The sequence below is a fragment of the Cygnus olor genome, chromosome 21, assembly GCF_009769625.2.
Source record: "Cygnus olor isolate bCygOlo1 chromosome 21, bCygOlo1.pri.v2, whole genome shotgun sequence".
NCBI classification, from domain to species: domain Eukaryota; kingdom Metazoa; phylum Chordata; class Aves; order Anseriformes; family Anatidae; genus Cygnus; species Cygnus olor.
The window spans coordinates 599,026-617,431 of record NC_049189.1 but is presented as its reverse complement, the minus strand read 5'-3'; the positions used below and the strand labels follow the sequence as shown (position 1 = coordinate 617,431).

General features: G+C 68.0%; 1 protein-coding gene across 5 annotated transcripts; it reads right to left on the bottom strand.

Moving 5' to 3' along the window:
- Nucleotides 1-61: 61 nt before the first annotated feature.
- On the bottom strand, nt 62-18,367 carry PLEKHG5 (pleckstrin homology and RhoGEF domain containing G5). Of its 5 annotated transcripts, none has more exons than XM_040533741.1 (22): nt 18,229-18,367; nt 11,287-11,363; nt 7,458-7,587; nt 7,237-7,339; nt 7,050-7,110; nt 6,840-6,931; nt 6,626-6,762; nt 6,402-6,550; nt 4,410-4,595; nt 4,067-4,237; nt 3,897-3,992; nt 3,755-3,805; nt 3,415-3,564; nt 3,227-3,337; nt 3,011-3,160; nt 2,789-2,926; nt 2,587-2,706; nt 2,379-2,511; nt 2,152-2,267; nt 1,909-2,078; nt 1,051-1,833; nt 62-969 (listed from the first exon to the last, which is right to left on the bottom strand). In XM_040533741.1, exons 3-22 carry the CDS (start codon nt 7,498-7,500, stop codon nt 960-962), a joined length of 2,970 nt encoding a protein of 989 aa, XP_040389675.1. In that variant the 5' UTR covers nt 7,501-7,587; nt 11,287-11,363; nt 18,229-18,367; the 3' UTR covers nt 62-959. The 5 variants fall into 5 exon arrangements, with proteins under 5 accessions (XP_040389675.1, XP_040389673.1, XP_040389672.1 ...); XM_040533739.1 differs by lacking the exon at nt 18,229-18,367 and adding an exon at nt 17,784-17,958; XM_040533738.1 differs by lacking the exon at nt 18,229-18,367 and adding an exon at nt 13,896-14,504.
- Between the last annotated feature and the right edge of the window lie 39 nt (nt 18,368-18,406).

The following is an 18,406-nucleotide window of genomic DNA, read 5'->3' as shown; positions in this document are numbered from 1 at the left end:
CCCACAGTGCCCTGGGGGTTGCCCCGGGTGCCCCAAAGGAGAGGCGAGGCAGGCACAAGTGTGCACACAGCTAGGTTTATTGCTTGGCCGGACCACAACGGCAGGAGGGGCGGCCACGGCACTGGCCCCCATCCACCAGCACCGCGCTGCAGCCAGCACAAGTGCCTTGGCCAGTGCGTGTCCATGGCACAGCCACCGTCACCTCCCTGTCCCAGCAGGCAGTGCTGCCGCGGGGACAGCCTGAAGCTAAATAAATACACACTCCATGAGGGTGCCCTGCTCCGGTGTGGGCCATGTCTATGGGCAGCAACTCCCCACTGGGCCATGGACCACAGCCTGGCACGGGACGGCACCCAGCACTCGGCCTCCGCCATGTCAGCCTGTGCCACCGAGGCTCCTCGCTCCTTACACTGGCCTTGGCCACCCACAGCCGCTGCCTCCCACCAAACTGCCCTGACCAGGCCCTGTGGCAACCGCCTGCCCCAGCCCAGCACCGTCCCCTCCTGCCACCACCCCCGGCCTCCCGCCCCGCACGCCGGCAGCTCCGTGCAGCCCGCGCCACGGCCCTCTCGCACCTTCTCCACTCACCGCTGCCAACATCACGATCCCTCCTCCCCCCGGAGCCGCCCCAGCCCGCAGCCTTCCTGGGCGCAGCCCTGCTCCACCCCATCGCCTGGCCCCGGCGCTCTGCGGGCGAGGGCTCAGCCCGAGCCATGTGTCATGTCCGGCCCCACACGGCCGCTCCCTGGGTAGAAATGGGCAGCCTGGTGCCGCCCTGCCCGGGACGTGTCCTCCCAGAGGGGGCCGCTCCATGTCCCCACACATGCTCGCGTGACATCCTGGCACAAGCTGGCAAGCACTCGCTCTACCCGGCCCTGGCATTACGCTATGGTTAGAAGCAGGAGGAGCTCCTCGGAGCGGCCATGCGTCCGTCCTCATCCTCACCGCCCTGGCAGCTCTCAGACCTCCCTGCAAGGCACAGAGAGGGAGAAGCACTGTTAGCATGGGGCCCTGGCGCATGGCGAGCAGAGGGGAGGGGGCTGCACGTACGAGGCCGTCAGCGTGGAGTTGAGGAGCAAGGTGGTCCGGATCCGGTAGAGCTGGGCCAGCGTCAGCTTGCGGTGCTGTGCCGACGGCGGGTCCGAGAGGGTGCGGCGGGCGGGGGGCTGTGGGCCACGGCTGGGCTGGCCCAGGGCGGGCCCTGGGGTCTCTGCGTGTTCCTCCGGCTCCGAGAGCTCAGAAGTGGAGTCACCGCTGCTGCTGCCGGTGCTGGGGGCGGCTGGGTGCCCCGGGGCACATCCAGTCCGCTGGGGGAGCGGGGGGCTGGGGGGGGCTGCACAGAGGTCGGAGAGGCTCCGGCTCTGGCTGAGCGGGGCCGGGGGGCTGGCCAGCAGCTGCAGGAGGCTGGCCTCCGACTTGGACTTGAGCACCTGGGCCTTGCAGGGCAGGAGCTGCACAGGTGTCCGGCGGCGCAGCCGGGGTGAAGGCGGCCGCGGGGTTGGGACATCCCGCCCCTCCTCGGCCACCACATCCTGCTGCCGGGTAAAGTCCCGCAGCGAGGCGGGCGAGAGCGTGCCGTAAGCGCTGTCGATGGATGCCGAGCGGCAGCTGCTGGGCTGGGCGGCCGGGCCCTGGGGCAGGGGCAGGGTGTCCGTGGGCAGCTCTCTGATCAAGGTGCTGCTGGAGGTGCCGGTGCTCACAGAGGTGCCGGTGCTCACGGAGGTGCTGTCTGATGGTGAACCAAACGGCCCCACGTCCAAGTCCGGGGAGGAGAGCTCATCACTACCATCCACCACCAACACCGAGATGGTCTCAGTGGAGCCATCCGAGGGGCTGCAAAAGCGGGGAAGGTGAGGAGGGGGCGGCACTGTGCCCAGCGGAGTGCAGAGCCCCTGTCCCACTCCGTACCACTGCTGGGAGTCCAGGCTGGTGCTGCTGCGGCGCAGGACAGTGGGCGAGCTGGCGGCTGAGGTGCTGCTCTCACCATCTTCCTCCTCCTCCTCCTCTTCTTCCTCTTCCTGCAGGCGCTGGCACTGCCCGCGCTGCAGCTCCTGCAGACGTAGCCGCTGCAGCAGGTTCTGGGGAAGGGGAGGTGTCAGGGGGCAGCAGGCATGGGACTCCCGCGCCCCTCTCACCCTCGGCACCCCTCACCTGCGCGTTGTGCAGCGCCTCGACCCAGCTGCGGCACAGCGACTGCCCACTGGCCTGGAAGGTGTAGGCAGCCACAGCACTCCCAAACTCATTCAGGTAGATGAGGAGGAAGGAGCCTGCGGGCAGGGGGGGCCGTGAGCTGCACCGTGGGGCCGGCCAGGGCTCCCGGCACCTCCCTGGGGTGGGGGCCAGCTGCCTAGTGCCCCATCCCCACCAGGGCTGCTCACCTGGGTCCTTCAGCTCCCGACAGACGACCTTGTCCACCAGCAAGGGCTGCCGGACCACCTTGGTGCGCTCAGCCTTCTTGACAGGCTTGGTGATGAGGAAGAGGTCAGTGAAGAGGAAGCAGTAGACATCCATCTGGGGGCAAGAGCAAGACCGTGGGTGCTGGCCGGCGCGCGGGGGGGCGAGCTCCCCGTCCCCCATGGTCCTCACCTTGCTGTCTTTACCTTCCCGCATCTTCAGGCTGCCCTCAAGGAGGAGCTGCCGGGTGTCGTCCGGGGAGGTGCCGGGCATGGGGGCCGTCAGGTCCAGCCGCAGGAACTCCTTCAGCAGCTGCGGGGAGCCGCTGGCATCAGCAAGGGGCAGGGCACGGCCTGGGCGGCATGAGACAGCAGCTCTGGCACGCCCAGCCTACCTTGTCCACCTCATCCGTGCTGCCCTCCACCACCTCGTAGGCATCGATGCGGCTGAGGATGGCAGCCAGGCGCTGCTGCTCCTGACGCTGCCGCATACGTGAGTTGACGTGGTTGATGAAGTGCTCCACGGAGCCGATCTGCAGCGTGGGCAGCGGATGTGAGGGGCTGGGGGCTGCCCACTTCGAGCCCACCTGCCTGCATCCCCACGCCGTGCCCCTTACCATGGTGAGGATAGCATCACGGGTGCGCGCATCGTCAGTCTTCTTCAGCACAGACTTGAGGAGCAGCGGGTACTTGGTGAGGCGCTGGTGTGGCTTCACCAGCATGTCGCTGAGCTTCAGGCGGCTGCACTGCTTGTGCTTCTCGGCCCACTGCGGCGTGCAGGTGTCAGCCCCAGCTGCAGCCCCGGCCCCCACCCTGTGCTGCTCCCCCCTTACCGTCACGTAGGCACGGAAGAGCTCGCTGTCCCGCAGCAGCGTTCGCATGTACTCCATGCAGCCCTCCTCCTCCATGCAGTACTGGATGTAGGGCTTGAAGAGCGAGCCGAACTGCGGGCAGCACAGAGGTGTCACCGCTGGTCACAGCATGGCACAGCCCCCCAGCACAGCACGGGCTTCCCGCTCACCGTCTTGAAGCCCTTGAGGAAGTCCACGGGGTCGAGCAGCGCCTTGGTCCGGCGGGCCTTGTCCAGCACCGGGGCCATGACGCTGCTCCACAGGCTGCGGTGCAGCTGGATGATCTCCCTGATGTTGCCAAAGAGTCGCTCGGCATCCACCTGCGGGGTAGGCGGGGAGCTGCACAAGGCCCAGCACCATGCCAGCACCATGGGTGGGGGTCCCAACCCCACACATCCCACTCCATGCTGGGGAAACCCCTGCCACGTGCTGGCCCCCCGAGACCACCTGCGGCGATACTGCGCCATTCCCAGACCCCGCGCAGCCCCGGCCCGCCGCGGTGCTGCTCACCTCGCACAGCAGCCCCGACTCCTGCAGGTTCAGCAGGCAGCAGAGGAAGAGCTGTGGGGACAGAGCAGGAGCCCATGGGAGAGCCGCTGAGGCACAGGGCACCCGTAGCCGGGGATCCCTGGCGGGCGGCAGCGGCACTCACGTCGGTGATGACTTTGAGCTTGCGGATGTAGGTGGCCTCGGTGTGCAGCAGCTCCCAGATGGCTTCCTGCTGGTGGCACTGCCGGCGTGTCAGGGCCTGCGGGGCTGAGCGTTAGTGCCGCGCCACACGGGGAGTGGGGAGGCTGTGGCCACTGGCACCCCCGGCCCTACCTCCGTGCCCTCGATGATTTGCTGCCAGCTGTCCTCCAGCGCCAGGCTGCTGTCATCCCCGTCCTCCTCCCAGGAGTCCTGGTCGAAGCGGAGCTGCGGCGGCAGCTTGGGCAGCCCGAAGCTGCTGTAGGTGTGCAGCTTGCTCTCCAGCTGCTCCATCTTATCCACCTCCTGCCCAGGAAGCGTGGAGCCGATGGGCCAGGGTTGGAGGGGACAAGGCACAGCCCTCCCCGCGCTGCCCACGGAGCTGGGGCGTGACCACAGATGACCTCGTCCCACCGCCCCAGCCCAACGGGGCTGCAGCCTCGCTGCCCCCGCACCCCCTCCCCACGCGCCCACCTACCCGCCCGAAGGGGCCGGTGCCAGCGCCGGAGCTGAAGAAGCCGCTGAAGCGGCTGGCGGCACGGTTCTTCCAGGTGTCGGTGCCATTGGTGGGCAGGGAGCCACTGCCGTGTGGGGACAGCTCGGGGCCAGGGATGCTGGCGTCCCCCAGGAACTCCGTCATGTTCTTCCTCCGCCTGCCTGGAGCCTGTGCGGGGACAGCCGGCGGTGTCCCCAGGTGGGCGCCTGGCCCTGCACACTCCACGACGCAGGGCCAGCCCCACGGGGCCGCGTCCTGCCCCTGCTCTCCTCCTCGCCTGGCTGCGGCCGTGCCGCTGGGATGGGCCCGGGGTGGGGATGGCGGCGGGGCAGAGACCACAGCGCAACACAACCCAACAGCAAGGCCAGCCTTGCGTGCAGACAGCGCCGTGCCTGCGGCAGGCTCCGGCCCCCAGGGCTCCAGCCCCCGGGGCAGACGGGTCCCCCCGCCGCACACCCGCAGCCCCGTCCCGTGCCGGGGCGCGCAGAGCTGTGCCCTCCGTGGGGCACGAGCCCGCTCTGCCGGCACCCGCACTGACCTGCGTACCTGCATCCCGGCTGCGTGCGGGCCGACACGGCCGCTCCTCGCCCTCGCCCCGGCAGAGCGGGGCACCGCGGCTCAGCGCATCCCGCGGGGCCGAGCACCCCGAGCCCCGCGCCGCCCGCCCAGGCGTGCTCTGAACTTGAACTGTGAAGTCGGGCAGGCTCTGGCCGGGCTCCTCCGAACAAAAGGAGGTGGGGCCAGCACAGAAAACCTAATTTCCCTCCTCGCCAGATAAGCTAAACAGACCCAAACAATTCGCTGGCAAAGATCAAAGACCCCCAGCCCGCGGCAGGAGCTGGGTCCCAGCCAGGCAGTGCCCACCTGCCCGGGCACCACGGCGCAGCCCCGCTCACGCATCCCTGCATCCCTGCGCCAAGGCCATGCGGGGACGTGGCCACTGCCCTCTCCTTGCCCCGGCACAAAGGGCGGCCGGGCTGCGGCTCCCCGCCTGCCCACGGGACTCGGCACATCCCTGCTCCCTGCCACGTTTCCCCCAGGAGGGCACCGGGTGGCACAGAGAGCCCCACCACCCCCAGACAGGGACAGCCATTGCCGTGTGCCCAGATGAGCCCTGGAAACCTACCCCACTTCGCTCCAAAAGTGGCCCCGTAGCTCACCGTGCCATGCTGTCCCCAAGCACCCCGGGTCACACCAGCCCTGCTGCCCTGGCTCAGCTCGGCTCCTGACTGCCCTCGGGGACCTGGCTGGGGCTGAGACCGCCGTGGGGACAGCCCCACGCCCGCCGGCCCCCTTGCCCCAGCAGGGGAGTGCTGGTCCCGCTGCCAGGCATTGTAGTGCTGGATGCGGGCAGCCACCAGCCCCGGCCACACAGCCAGGGTGCTGCCTTCAGGGGCCTCTGGCACGGGGCTGAGAGCCACTGTTCCCCTGCTGGGTACCCTGGGGCCACATCCCCCAGGAGCGGGAGCTGCGTGGCTGTGTGGCCCCATGAGGGTGGCACCTGCTCCCACGGGGAGTGGTGCTGAGCCCGGCCCCACGCCTTATCTGGGGCCAGGGTCCATGGGGCAGGACCGAGGCTGCACACAGCAGCTGCCAGGCGCCATGGCAAGGAGGGACGGCGGCCACGTCCCAGCTGGGACCGCAGCCAGGGCAAGCCCTGGGGTCGATGTGGAAGCTCACAGCCTCCCCGCGGGGCCCTGGGGCGTGGAGCTGCCCGTTTGCTCTGCTCTGGTACCAGCCCGTATGTGGCACGGCCGCGGGGCCACCAGCTGAGCTGCCACGCCTGGCACAGGCGCTGCGGTGTGGCATGGCACAGCACTGCTGGCTCAGCACAGCTGGGAGCTGAGCCTGGGGCTCCAGGGAGGTCTTCGGCCCGCCAGGCACGAGGCCATACAGGAGACCGGACATGTGGGGGCATAGAGAGCTATGGGAGACCCCATCCCCAAGCTCCCCAGGGCCACCACCGGTACTCACCAGGACCTCAGCACCCTCCCGGCGGCCCAGCACCGGCTCCAGCACTGGCCCGAAGAGCGCAGCGGTGCCAGCGGGGCGCAGGATGGGCAGGCTGGCCGACCGGGCATCCCGTGCTGCCTGCTCCACCTTCAGCTCGTCCCCGGGCTTGGCTGTGGAAGTGCAGAGCCGTCAGAGCCCCCAGCCCCATGGTGCCTGGGCCTGGCCCCCCGCAGGCCTCTCCGCACCTTTCACCCGCAGGTAGTGTCCCCCGAAGCGGTACGCCTCGAAGTGGAGGGAGAGCGGTGTGTTGGACTGGTCCAGGTAGATGTCCACCTTGCTCTGCTCGATCGCCTTCCTCTCAAAGACCGGCAGCAGCACCTCCCTGCGGGGACACCAGCCCCGTGGGTCCCATGGGGCCCCTGCACCAGGGCCGTACCCGGGCGGCGGAGGTGGACTCACCCCAGGGATTTCTTTTTCATGGCCGGCACGATCTCCGCCTCGATGTCGACATTCAGGTCGAACTTCAGGGTGAAGCACTCCTTGCTGGGGTCCTGTGGAGGATAAGCTGCTCACCAAGGGCCCAGTGCTGGGCTCCCAGCCGTCCCAAATGGGGCCGCAGCACAGCCCCTGCACCCTGCAGAGCCCACGGGGAGCGGGACGGTTCCTTACATCCGTGTGTCTGCGCCGAGCCTTCTTCTTGGGCAGCTTCAGCGCCGAGCTCTTCCTGTCCCTGCAGGCACAGCATGGGCAGGGTGACCGGGGTGCCCCGCAGGCTGGGGACACGCAGGGTCCGGGCACCGCGGAGGCGCCCGCTCTGCCCCGAGCTGCCGCAAGCAGGGGCTCAGACACGGCTCACCCCCTCCCGTCCGCCGGTCCCTCGTCGTCTTCCTCCACGTCGGAGGCAGGGCTGGTGCGCGGGGGGCACGAGCGGGTGGACACGTTGCGGGCCAGGATGGAGCCTGCGCACAGGCATGGGGCTGAGCTGTGCCGTGACCCCCAGCCCCACGCAGGGTCTGCCAGCCCCGCACGGGTCCCACTGCGGCTGAGGGGTCCGCGGCCACGTCCAGCCCGGCTCACCTTGCGGGGGCAAGTCGAAGCGGATGTGCCCGTCGAAGTGCATGGCACCGTGGAGGCGGCCGTCGCAGACCTCACACAGGCTGAGGGGGCTGCTGTGGTTCAGCTGCTGGCACTCGGCGTGGTGGCATACCTACGGGGCGCAGCCCTGGGCTGGGGCGGGGGGCCGGGCAGCAGGACCCCCACCCCAGGCTCTGCTCCGCTCTGCTCAGAGCTTCTTGGCTCAGGGGCAGCGTCAAGGTAGGGGAAGGGGACAGCAGCGAGAGCAGGGAACAGCCATGAGGCTGCCGGTGCTGCCGTGCGTGTGGGTCCGCAGCACCGAGCCCCCTGCCCAGCTCTGCTGCACTGCGCGGGGACCCCCGAGAGCCACGGGGCTGCAGCAGGAAGGCTGCACGATGCCTGGCCATGGGGGCAGGGAGGGGACCAGGGGACAGCCACCTGTGCCTCGTGTCACCGAGCCTCCCCAGAGCCACCACACATTGCTGGTGCCCCTGATTGGGCTGACGGTGCGCCAGGCCCCTGCCGGCTCCCGGGGAGGCTGTGGGGCCGCTCCAGAGCCCCTTTGTGTTTGCAGGATCAGTGTCCCCACGGCAGGACGAAGGAAGCAAGTGTCTGCAGCAAAACAATGCTTGCAAGCCGATGCATTTCCTCCGATTGTGCACCCGGCCTCAGCCTCAGCCGGGCATTCACAAGCATTTATTTTTAAACCCCTGGCCAGCCCCGAACGTGGTGCGTGGCCCGTGACCCCTCGCTGGGGGCTCCGGCTGGCCCCGCAACAGGGGCCGTGGTGCTGCTGGTGGCTGCAAGCCTGCACCGGGGGCACGTCCCCGCTCCCTGCAGCCGCCGGCGGGGCCCCGCAGCCGCCCTGCTGCGAGAGGCGGCCGCAGCGCAGCATCCCGGGAGGCGCGGGCCCTGCCTGCGCGGCGGAGGAAGCGCCAGTGCACCTCCAGCCGCCCCCGCTTCCTGCCCTCCTTCCTCCCGGCGCTGCTGAGGTCAGTGCTGACGCGCTCCCGACACCCGCGCGCTCCCCGCCGGGGCCACCTGCCCCTGCTCGACACCCACTGCCGAGCAGCCTCCGCCGCGGCACCCGCTGATGCAGCCCGGCCCCTGGGACGTGCCGGCCTTGTGCCGCGTGGCCGTGCAGCCCCTCTGCTCTCGGCAGGGCTGCGGCGGTGACGGCCGCCCCTGCCCGCCCTCGGAGACAGGCTCTCCTCCCTAGGCTGCCCCCCGCACCCCAAACACGGCCACCAGAGACCTCGGCGGGGCAGGAACGGGGCAGCATGGCTGCCGCCGTGATGAGGCCAAGGCAAAGGATGCCTGAACCCACTTGGCCCACTCGTGCAGAGTTTTGGCAGAGCCCAGGCGATGGGAGGAGGTGGCTGGTGGGCTCGGCTGAGCGCAGTGCTAGCAGATGAGGTGGGCGGCGGGGAGCAGCACAGCACGGCCGGGCATGGCACAGCATGGCTGGGCACGGCTGCTGCAGCTGAGCCTCTCCTTACCCTGGGCAGGCTTAAAACCCGTGGCTGCTGCGGGGCTGCCACCAAGCACCTGTGGTCATGTCAGAAACACCCTGAGGGACAGAAGGGTCACAAGGTCCGGCCCCACGGTGGGGTCACTCAGTTGCGTCCCGCAGAGCCATGCAGAGGAGATCCCGCGTGGCCAGGAAGGAGCAAGCACCAGCCAAGCCTGCTGGGGCCCCACCGGCACCTCTCGGGCAGCTGGAGGCAGGCACCATGCTCAGGCAGCCAGGAGACCCCCGGGTTTGGGTGCTTTTCTCTGCCCTGACCCCCCAGCTCCATGTGCACCCACCCGGGGGCAGCCCCAGGGCCCCAAGAGCCCAAGCCCAGACTGCACCCCGAGCACAGCCTCACGCATTCTGGCCCCAGCCGCGCTGATCCCCACCGAGCTCAGCTCCTGGCCTGGGACCCCCACCCCACGCTACCTCCCGTGGCGCTGTCCCTCGGGGGTCTCCGGTGCCAGCGGCAGGGCTGTCCGGGCGGCTCCCTCCCAGCACTGCTGGCGACCGGCCGCAGCCCAGCGCCACGTGTGTCCCTGCCGGAGTGTTTACCCAGCAGCTCCACCCGTGCAAACACGGCCACGACACGCCTGCTGACCACCGCGCCGGATCCACCGCAAGCACCGTGCCCGGCACCGCGCACCCCTCGCCTGGCACCGGCCGCAGGGCGCCAAGGCGGTGCTGGGTCGCGCCCCCCTAACGCCACGGGGGCGTCGTGCAGCAGGAGACACCAGCCCGGCTCCCTGTGCCCTCGACGCGGCCACGTTCCCGCGGGAGCAGGGTCCGGGATGCTGGGCGGGCTGCTGGCACGGGGCTGCCTCTGATCAGCCTGGCTCTGAAGGAGCTGGTGAGAAAAGCCCTTCTGAAACTCACTGCTTGAAAGGTCACTGCGTCGTTACTTCTTCCCCAGCGCTCTCCAAAGCCAGTGCCTAATTTCAATAAACAGAGTAGCCCCGCTCATCTGCTCAGAAGAAAAGACCTCGATGGTGTCTGCCAGGGCTCCAGGACTAAGCAGCCATCGCTCTTGTTGCTGCAGGAATTTTCCTGTGGTGGCCTTCCAGCTGAGGCCACAAGCATCATGCCGCACGGCCGTGCCAGTGGGGAAGGGCCCAAGCACCGCGCTCCCTCCCCGCAGCCACAGCCCCCGACCCACCGAGCAGGGGAACCCTGGCACTCACCGGGAGCTGGCGTGGCCGGCGCTGCAGCAGCAGTGAGGACAGCCCTGGACCGAGCCAGCAGGTCGAGCAGCCAGAGATAAGGGGCCCTAAATCCACTCCGGCTTTACATTAGCGATCAACAAGATTAGGAGAGGTGGCATGGGGCACTTCCAGCCGCGGGCACTGCTTAACTCCCGGGGCCCTGCGCAGCCCAGGGCAGTCCCATCCCTCTGCACCTCCACTGCTGCTCGGCCAAATGAATGCGGGCACAAATGGCACCAACGCAGCTGCTCCTCAAGCGGCTCCGCACAGCACCCGCTCCCCGCAGCACTGACACCGAGCCCCGGTACGCAACCGTGAGCTGCAGCAGAGGATCCCTCCCTCCCGGGCACGTCCACGCTGCCTGTGCCGGCTTGCCGAGCGGTGCGCTCCCACCGGGAGCAGGACAGACGGGCTCAATTAGATTAGCCTAAATTACACCAGGTGGGGAAACGGGCAAGCTGCTGCTGTGCAGTTAAATCCCAGCTGTGCACGAGCCCGTGGATACCCACGGGCTGCAGGACCGCGACACTGCCAAGAGATGCATGCCCAGCAGGGGCTGGCACTCTCACCACGAGTGGCCATGCAGGGGATGCAGCTGCCAGGAGCCGCTGCCCTTCCCTGCCAGGTCCCATCAGCTGCCCGGGGCTTTTTTCCTGCACCGGGGCCAGCGGGTGGAGCAGGAGCAGCAGGGTGCAGGCACGGCGCTCCCTGGGGCTCTCCCACAAGGGCTGGCGAACTGGCGCTGCTGCTGCGATTCCCACGGCCCCACGCCACCAGCACGCACGGGAACAAGCTTGCGCAGGGCAGGGGGCAGCACGGCCCCCCCGACGCAGCAGCTCCCGGCAGCACGGGTCGGCCGGCCGGGGCTGGCCTCACGGCTCCGGCACAGCGCGGGCTGCTCAGCACCCCGTGGCTGCCGGCCAGGCGGCTCCACCGACTGGTTCTGCCGGCACACGGAGGCACCAGGGAGCCAGGGCGAGACCGCAGGAGCCTGCACCCGCCCCGGCTCTGCCGAGAGGAGCGGGGCACAGCCGCACACCGAACGCCGCGTGCCCGCTGCCCCTCCTCACCCACAGAGCCGAAGCAGGAAAGCGGCGCTGCCTGGCTCAGGACCTACCTTGGCTGCCCTCCTCTTGTCGGTGCAGTCGGGGTGCTGGCAGTGCAGCCCCTGCTCTTCCGCCGGGCACCGCTCGTCTGTGGGTGAGAGCCAGGGTTAGCACCGTGGGCACCCAGGGGCCCTGAGCCCCCACAGCCCCGTGCCCACCCCTGCCCGCTGTGTGGGTGCTGCCCCCGGGCCTGCCGCCCCTGCACTCCACACACACCGCTTCTGTAACTCAGCAAAGTCCTCGGGCTCAGCCGAGGCTGCTCCTGCCCCACAACCCATACAGGAGGATGGGTCCCTGACAGCGAGGGCCCACCTTTTGGGCACAGGGCAGAGAGTGGAAGCTGGCAGCCCAGCTGGGGACAAACCATCTCCTGAGCTGATGAGCAGTGGCAGCCTCTGATAACGCCCTGGCTGCCCAAGCCCCCATAACCCCATGCCCAAAACCCAGCACTGCGCCTGCTGCAGAAGGGCAGCGAGCACCCTGCGCTGCCCCGGCAGTGTCAGGACCCGCTGACTCCTGCCCCAAAGCGTGGGGCTGCTGCTCTGGGCGTGCAGTGTCCCGGGGAGCTGCTGGCTGCCCACAGGAGTGCACAGCACCCCCGAAACACGGGGCCAGGCGGGCCTGGGATGGCTCGCTGGCGGGAGAGGGCAGCCAGGAGCTGCCCCTGGGATGGGGACGGAGGCGCCAGGCACTGCCAGCGATGACGCACGCTGCTCTCCCCAAACTCCCACTGCTGCAAACTCAGGAATGGGCCCAAAGCCCCAAACCTTCCCTAATATGGAGATTTATTTCCTGACGGGCGGCAGCGCCGGGACAGCCGCAGCACAGACCGGAGCCCCAAGGTGCCGGGGGTGCGGCTGACCCCAGCAGCACGGCCCCAGCCGGGGCACGGGACATCACCCTGCACCCGCTTCCCACGCCAGGCACGGGCCAGGGCTGCGAGGGCAGCGCTGGGAGCGCTAAATCCGCCGCTCGCCAGCCCCCAAAGGGGCTTATGAGCTGCTTTAAGTCCTAACGGTTAAATCGGCCTTTGGGACAAATCCTATTTTGAAGGCTTTTGTTATATGTCGCATCTAATAGTTTAAAAATAACAGACTGCGGGCGGCTCACGGCAGACCGGCGGGCACCAGGTCCTGAAGCGAGCGCCCTCCTGCAGGGCAGCTGGGGATGGGGACAGGGATGGTGGCTGTGCCGGGGGCTCCCGCGGGACGCCTGGGCTGGGTGTGCTCGTCCCGCGCGGAGCCGTGGCAGGGCTTGGCGCAGGCAGGGCACAGCAGCCCCAGCCCCAGGAGCTCATCTGGGGCTTCCCCGCCGCTCCCCACAGCCGATCCCTCTGCATCCCTCCTGCCAACAAAAACAGCTTCTGCCCCGGCCCCAGCGGGACGGGCTCGCGGCCAAGGCCGGGTTAGGTTTAGTCTGTGGAAAAGCTGCTGCCTCCTGCCCTGTCGGGGCGGGGGAGCCGGGGCTGCCGGCAGCCGCCCTGTGTCGAGACCCACGAGGCTGCAGCTTCCCCCGGCTCCGCTCTCAGGACCCGTCGCGGCAGCTCCGGGGAGCCCGCGAGGTGCTGGGGCGCGCGCAGGCGCCGGGTCCCCACGAGGCACGGCACCCAGCAGGGTGAGGGCTGTGTTTGCCCTCCCCTCTGCCTGCCCAGGGGCACCCCCACGGGGACCCCGCAGGCACCCACGGGCAGGGCCGGGCCCGGTGCTCGTGGGAGAGGACGGGAGCACCGCGGCTGCCGTGGGGCCCCGCTGCCCACGCGCCGGCCCCGTGCCGCGGGAGCACAATGGGCGCTCTGTCCCCGCTGCCGCCCCGCAGCACCCGCTGGGCTGCTCCAGCCCCTCCTCTGCCGCCCCGCCACCATTATCATTTCACTTGACCTATTATGAATAATAACGGAAACAAATAAGAAATTCTTTCATGCCAGCGAGGGGAAGTTTTCCAAACTCACTGAAATCGTGAGGACGGGCACAGCAGCCTGCAGTGCTGGGACGCAGCCGCAGCATCCTGCCCATGGGCAGCCCCCTGCTGTCCCCCCGCGGGGACACGCTGCCCACTGGCAGAGCTGAAGCACGCACGGCTTTATCCAAACACTGACCGCAGCAGCGGGAGCTCACGCACGTGGCAGCACCTTAAGTATGCCGCAGAGGAGCTCATTGATAGGTGCATATAGAGGGAGCCCCCGGTATCTGGCAGAAGCAGGAGGGTGCCCGGGTCCCCACGGGCACTCCCAGGGCCAGGGGAGGGATCCCGCTGCCATCAGCTCCTCTCCCCCCGCTCCTGCTGGTTCGTCGCGCCCGGCTCTCCCGGTGACTCCTGCTGACGGTCAGGGTAGGAGAGCAAGGCAAGGCGGTCACCGCACACACCACGGTCACTCGCTGTTTCAGATGTCTTTTGCGCCGGGAGGAAGCGGTGCAGCCGCGTGCAGGTGCTGGTGCAGGGACGGCTCGCCAGGCGCTCCCCAGCCGCACCCGCAGCATCCCCGTTCCCGCTGCTGACCCCAGCTGGAGCCTCCCCTGCCGTCCCCTGGACACACCAGTTCCTCTCCCTTTTTGCAGGGATTAGCGGGTTTTCATCAAGCCCATCGCCGCAGCCACGCACTCCTCCAGCCCCCGCGACCTACCCGCCAGCTCCTCTGTGATGTCCAGGCTGGAGCTCCAGGAGAAGCGCTCCACCGCCCTGTACTCCAGTCCTGCCAGCGCGGGGGGCAGAGTCCCCAGCTCGTACGTGCCCCGCTTCTTCCAGTATAGGAACATCCTAGGGCCGCGGCCCGGGGGCCGGGGTGGCCGGCGCCGCTGCCCTCACTGCCGGGTGCCCGGGGGGGCTGGCTCGGCCGGCCCCACAGAGCCGTGCCCACGGCGCCTGCCCCGCCGGGGCCACCGGTGGGACTAGCCGGGGGGGCCCGGCTCCGGCTTTAAGAGCAGGTCCCGCTCTCCGGACAAGCGGAGCATTCATCTCGTGAGCTGGGAGCTCTGGGGTGGCGGAGGGTGCTGCTGGAGGCTGCCCAATGCCCCGCGCACGGGGCGCACAAAGGCCCTTTCTTCAGCCTCCTACAGACATTGCACAAATTTCACTTTCCGCCGTCTATGAAAGAAATTCGGCTGAGGAGACAAGACACGCTTGTGATTAAAATAATCGGCATGAAGAGCGGGGCTGTTCGGTAGCTGTGCCGTCGGAGGGCTGGGGGGAGGAATGCTGCGGGAAGCAGGGGGCGAGCGCCGCGGCTCGACGGGGCCCCGCCGGCCGGGGCAGAGCCGCTTTGCCCGCACCAGGCGTCGCCCAGGAGAGCGGCTCGGTTCACGGGGAGCCGACGGCAGCAGCGCCTGGGCGGGCACGGCGAGGACGGGACCGTGAGCAGGCGCTGCTGAGCCCGCGCAGCTGCCAGCACCGCTCCCGCTCCAGCTCTCCACCCCGCGCAGACACCTGGTTGTGATTCAAGTTTTAAGATCGTGGCAGAACTTTGTTCCAGCTTTCCCCTGGCTCACACAATGGAATTTTCCCCCTAAATCTGAGCGAGCAGAAAAGTGCTGGGCTTAAAACCTCCCACAGGCGGCGTGCACAGACGGCACCTTTCCCCCTGCACCCCCAGCAGGAGCCCCGGTGGTGGTGGTGCTCAGCTCCCCTACTGAGGCACCAGCAGGTGACGAGGAGGAGACGGGGCTGGGGCCAAACCCGTGCAAGCCCCCCAGCCCCTTCTTGACCGACCCTGGGACAATTCCCAGCCTCTCTGTGGGACGCTGGGGTGTGCAACTCTGCCCTTGCAGTGAGCTTCCCTCCTGGCCTCTTGCCCCAGGCCTGTTATTGTAGGTTTGTCTACATCAAAATGCATTTTCCATATGTTGACTTGGCCTCCATAGAGGCTAAATCCTCATCAATTAAATCTATCCATGCAAATTGTGAATTTTTTTTTTTTTTTTTTTTGCTTTTAAGACCTCTCTTGGTTGGTTTAGCCACTGTCAGCTTGGGATATAAATTCAGCCCTAGAAAGGTTTATGGAAAATACCTGTGCAGGAAGGGTAGCAGCAGCTGAACAAAACTGCAGTGAGCAGGAGAACTGAGAGGAGCTGTGGGCCAGTGCAGGAGCACTTTGTGCCTGATTGCTTCCTTGCTGGGCTGCAGCCACCACCAGGTCAGCAGCACCTGGGGCACACGTTGGGCCAGGACCAGCTGCACTGCTGGGTTTGTGACACTGAGCCCAAAAGAGGGGACCTCAACACGAGAAATGGGCTCAGGGAACACGGCTGGTGTGAGCACAGCTGTGGTGGTGCCCCAGGGGGACGAGGGATGGATGCCAGCCCCGAGCACCCGTCCTGTCCATTCCTGCTCGCCTTCCTGGCTGCTGCGCGCCCCTGCATCGCAGGGACTGCCCTGGGCACAGACGGTAAAAGCAGCATGGCCAAGTAACAGATGAGGGTTGCTGCTGAATTTCTCTAGCCCCTGGCCACGTCTGCAGAGCCACCGCCACCAGCAGGCCCTCAGCCTCACACCCGCAGCAGCGCGAGCTTTGTGCTTGGCCTGCTGAGTGGGACTCCCCTTCTTCCCAGGGGAGCACGCAGAGCGGCAAGCGTCTGCTGCACCAGGAGCCTGGAAAGCCTCTCTGGGGACTGCGGGGGGGAAGGGAGAGGAGAAAACACGGCGGGGGCAGTGCACCCCCCGGCGCAGCTGCTGCTCACCCAGAAGCGACGCCTGCCCCTACGGAGGGGATGTGCCCACAGAGCCGGCCCAGGGCTACGGGGCCCGACCCGCGCGCTGCCTGGGGAAGGGCCGGCAGGGCTGGATCCTGCCAGCAGTGACACAAACTGCCGCCCAGTTAAATCCCTAGAGCAGAACTTCATCAACATTGAAATGACTCTACCCACCAGTCCCGAGGAACGAGTTCAAACACCATTGTTTCCTCCCTGGCAAGCTCTCCCCCAGCACTGGTGCTGCTGGCTGCGGCAGCCTCCGCTGACACCGAGGCAGGCACAGATGCATGGACCAGGAGACAAGTTTCATTTTTCTCCTTTTTTTTGCAAGGAGGACAGGCACTGAGACCTGCACTGCACAAAACTCTCCCTAAAATAGGAAAAAAACTGCATGGAAAGATCAGCCAGGCTAAGACAATTCCAGCCCCAAAATTCATCATCATCAACACCGTCTTCTTCGAGTACCACATGCTCAGCATAGTTCTGCTGTTTCTAGGCACCCTTTGCCAGAAAAGGTAGCCAGAACTAAAGAAAATCATTGCTGGTATGTTAGCAGATTAAAAAAAAAACACGGATCCTGTTGTATTTAGCACACTATTGATACTATTGATGAAGTGCCAAATAATCAATTTCCTATTGATTACAACACTTTTGTATCAAAACACAGCAGGTGGCTCACAGAAAGCCACTCCTGAAACTAACTTGAGCTTTTGTAGTGGGGAAAGGAAGTGTGACTGATATCCATGGTGTGCCCCCATCCGTGGCAAGAAGGGGGCCTGCGCCTCTCCGTTTACCTGCTGAGGATTTAGGAGGAGCAGCAGGGAGAAGCAGGTGGCCCTCAGCCAGCCCGCGCGAGGCGAGCAAGGCAAAGACAAGGCTGGTGAGAGCGTGAACTCCAGAGAAGGAGAGAGTGGTATTTAGCACATATCCAAACAGATGCTGCGAGAAGAGAGGGAATGAATAATGGAAAACTCCAGAGTCCCGTAAAAGTTTCCTAACGGCATGCCCCACTGCACCGGGAGCCGTCCCTGAGCGCCGCGCCGGACCCTTTACTGACCGACGCTCACCAGAGCCCACCCCGGGGAGCAGGGGGTGCAGCGGGCGGCCAGGCCCTCCCCACCAGGCCCTTCCCGGCCCCCTCAGACGTTCCCATCTGTAAATCGCAGCTGACAGGATTCAGCTCCGCCACCTGCTGCGGCTCTGACTGTGGGTACGGTGTGGCGGAGCCCGGCAGGCTGTGCCGGGGGCATTACGCGCCCACGTTCGCTATGGCGGCGCCCCCAGAAGGGCACGTTTTAAGGCTGTCCAAGCACTACACGCCATTTCACTGGAAACCGCCCGTTTCCCACACTGCGGGCTAAACTAAATGCTGGAACTGGTGGGAAGATGCACACAACGCCGGCATTCACTGCTGCAGCGTCGAGCGGCCACCTCAGCGCGTGGGGGCAGGCGGCGGGCAGCACCCCAGCAGGGCCCAGGCTCGAGCGGCGCCGCGTGCTCCACGTGCTGCTCGACGGCCTCGGCGGGCTGAAGGCCCCCGGTCTCGGGCCCCTGTGCGGCTCTGGGCACTTGGAGCTCCGGGCACCCGGCGGTCCCCGTGCCGGGTGCGGGAGCCCCGCGGGGCTGGGGTGCGCTGGGCGCCCCCCGGCCCACGCCAGGACGGGGGCGCAGCCACAGCCCCCCCGCACTCCCGGGTCAGCGATCGCGGCCGGCAGAACGCGGCCACCCCGCTGCCGGGGCTGGGGGCGCCCCAGAGGGGGCTGCAGCCCGCGCCCCGCCGGTGCCCCCCCCCGTCCCTCCGGTCCCGTCCCCCCTGCGCTACTCACGCGTCGCCCGGCGCAGGTTGAGCCAGCTGCGGGGGGGGGACCCGCGCTTGGCCGCCGCGGAGCTCATGGCCGGGGCCGCCAGGGGGCTGCTCGGCCGGCCCCGAGGGGGGCTCCCTCCACCCGCGCCCCCCGGCCCGGCCCCGCTCCGCACCGGGCCCGCAGCCGCCGCGGCGGGGGGCGGAGGCGCGGCCGCGCCGCTCCGCCCCGGCCCGGCCCCGCCGCACCTCTCGCAGCGCCGCTGCCCGGGGCCGGGCCCCCCCGTTCGTTCTCGCCGCCGTGCAGGGGAGGCCGCCGCCAGGCCCGGGGGGCTCGGGGCCGGGTCCGGTCCGAGCTCCGACGCCCCGCGAGGCAGCGACGCCGCGCGGAGCCCTCCAGCTCCGGCCCACGTCTGGGGGCCCCCGGCCCCCCCGTGAAGCGAGCTCCTTTGTTTGCTCCGTGCGCTTACAGGTACGGCTCTAGAGCGTTAGGCGATCTCCTAGCAGCCAGGTAAAAGCATTTTCCGTGGATTGCTCAGCCCCAGCGGCAGGCAGCCCGCACCCCTCCCGCAGGAGCTGCCCGCAGCCAGCGGGGCCCCGAGGACCTGCGGAGGGCACCGCGCTCGCTGCAGAGCCGGACACGGGCAC

Excerpts from the sequence above, each read along its gene's own strand:
- PLEKHG5 (XM_040533738.1), bottom strand. The coding sequence starts at position 14,028 with ATGTTCCTATACTGGAAGAAGCGGGGCACGTACGAGCTGGGGACTCTG. Across the intron at positions 4,596-6,401 it reads GGGAGGGTGCTGAGGTCCTG|GCTCCAGGCAGGCGGAGGAA; the intron begins GTGAGTACCGGT and ends GTCCCCGCACAG. Across the intron at positions 2,079-2,151 it reads AGGCGCTGCACAACGCGCAG|AACCTGCTGCAGCGGCTACG; the intron begins GTGAGGGGTGCC and ends CCCCTTCCCCAG.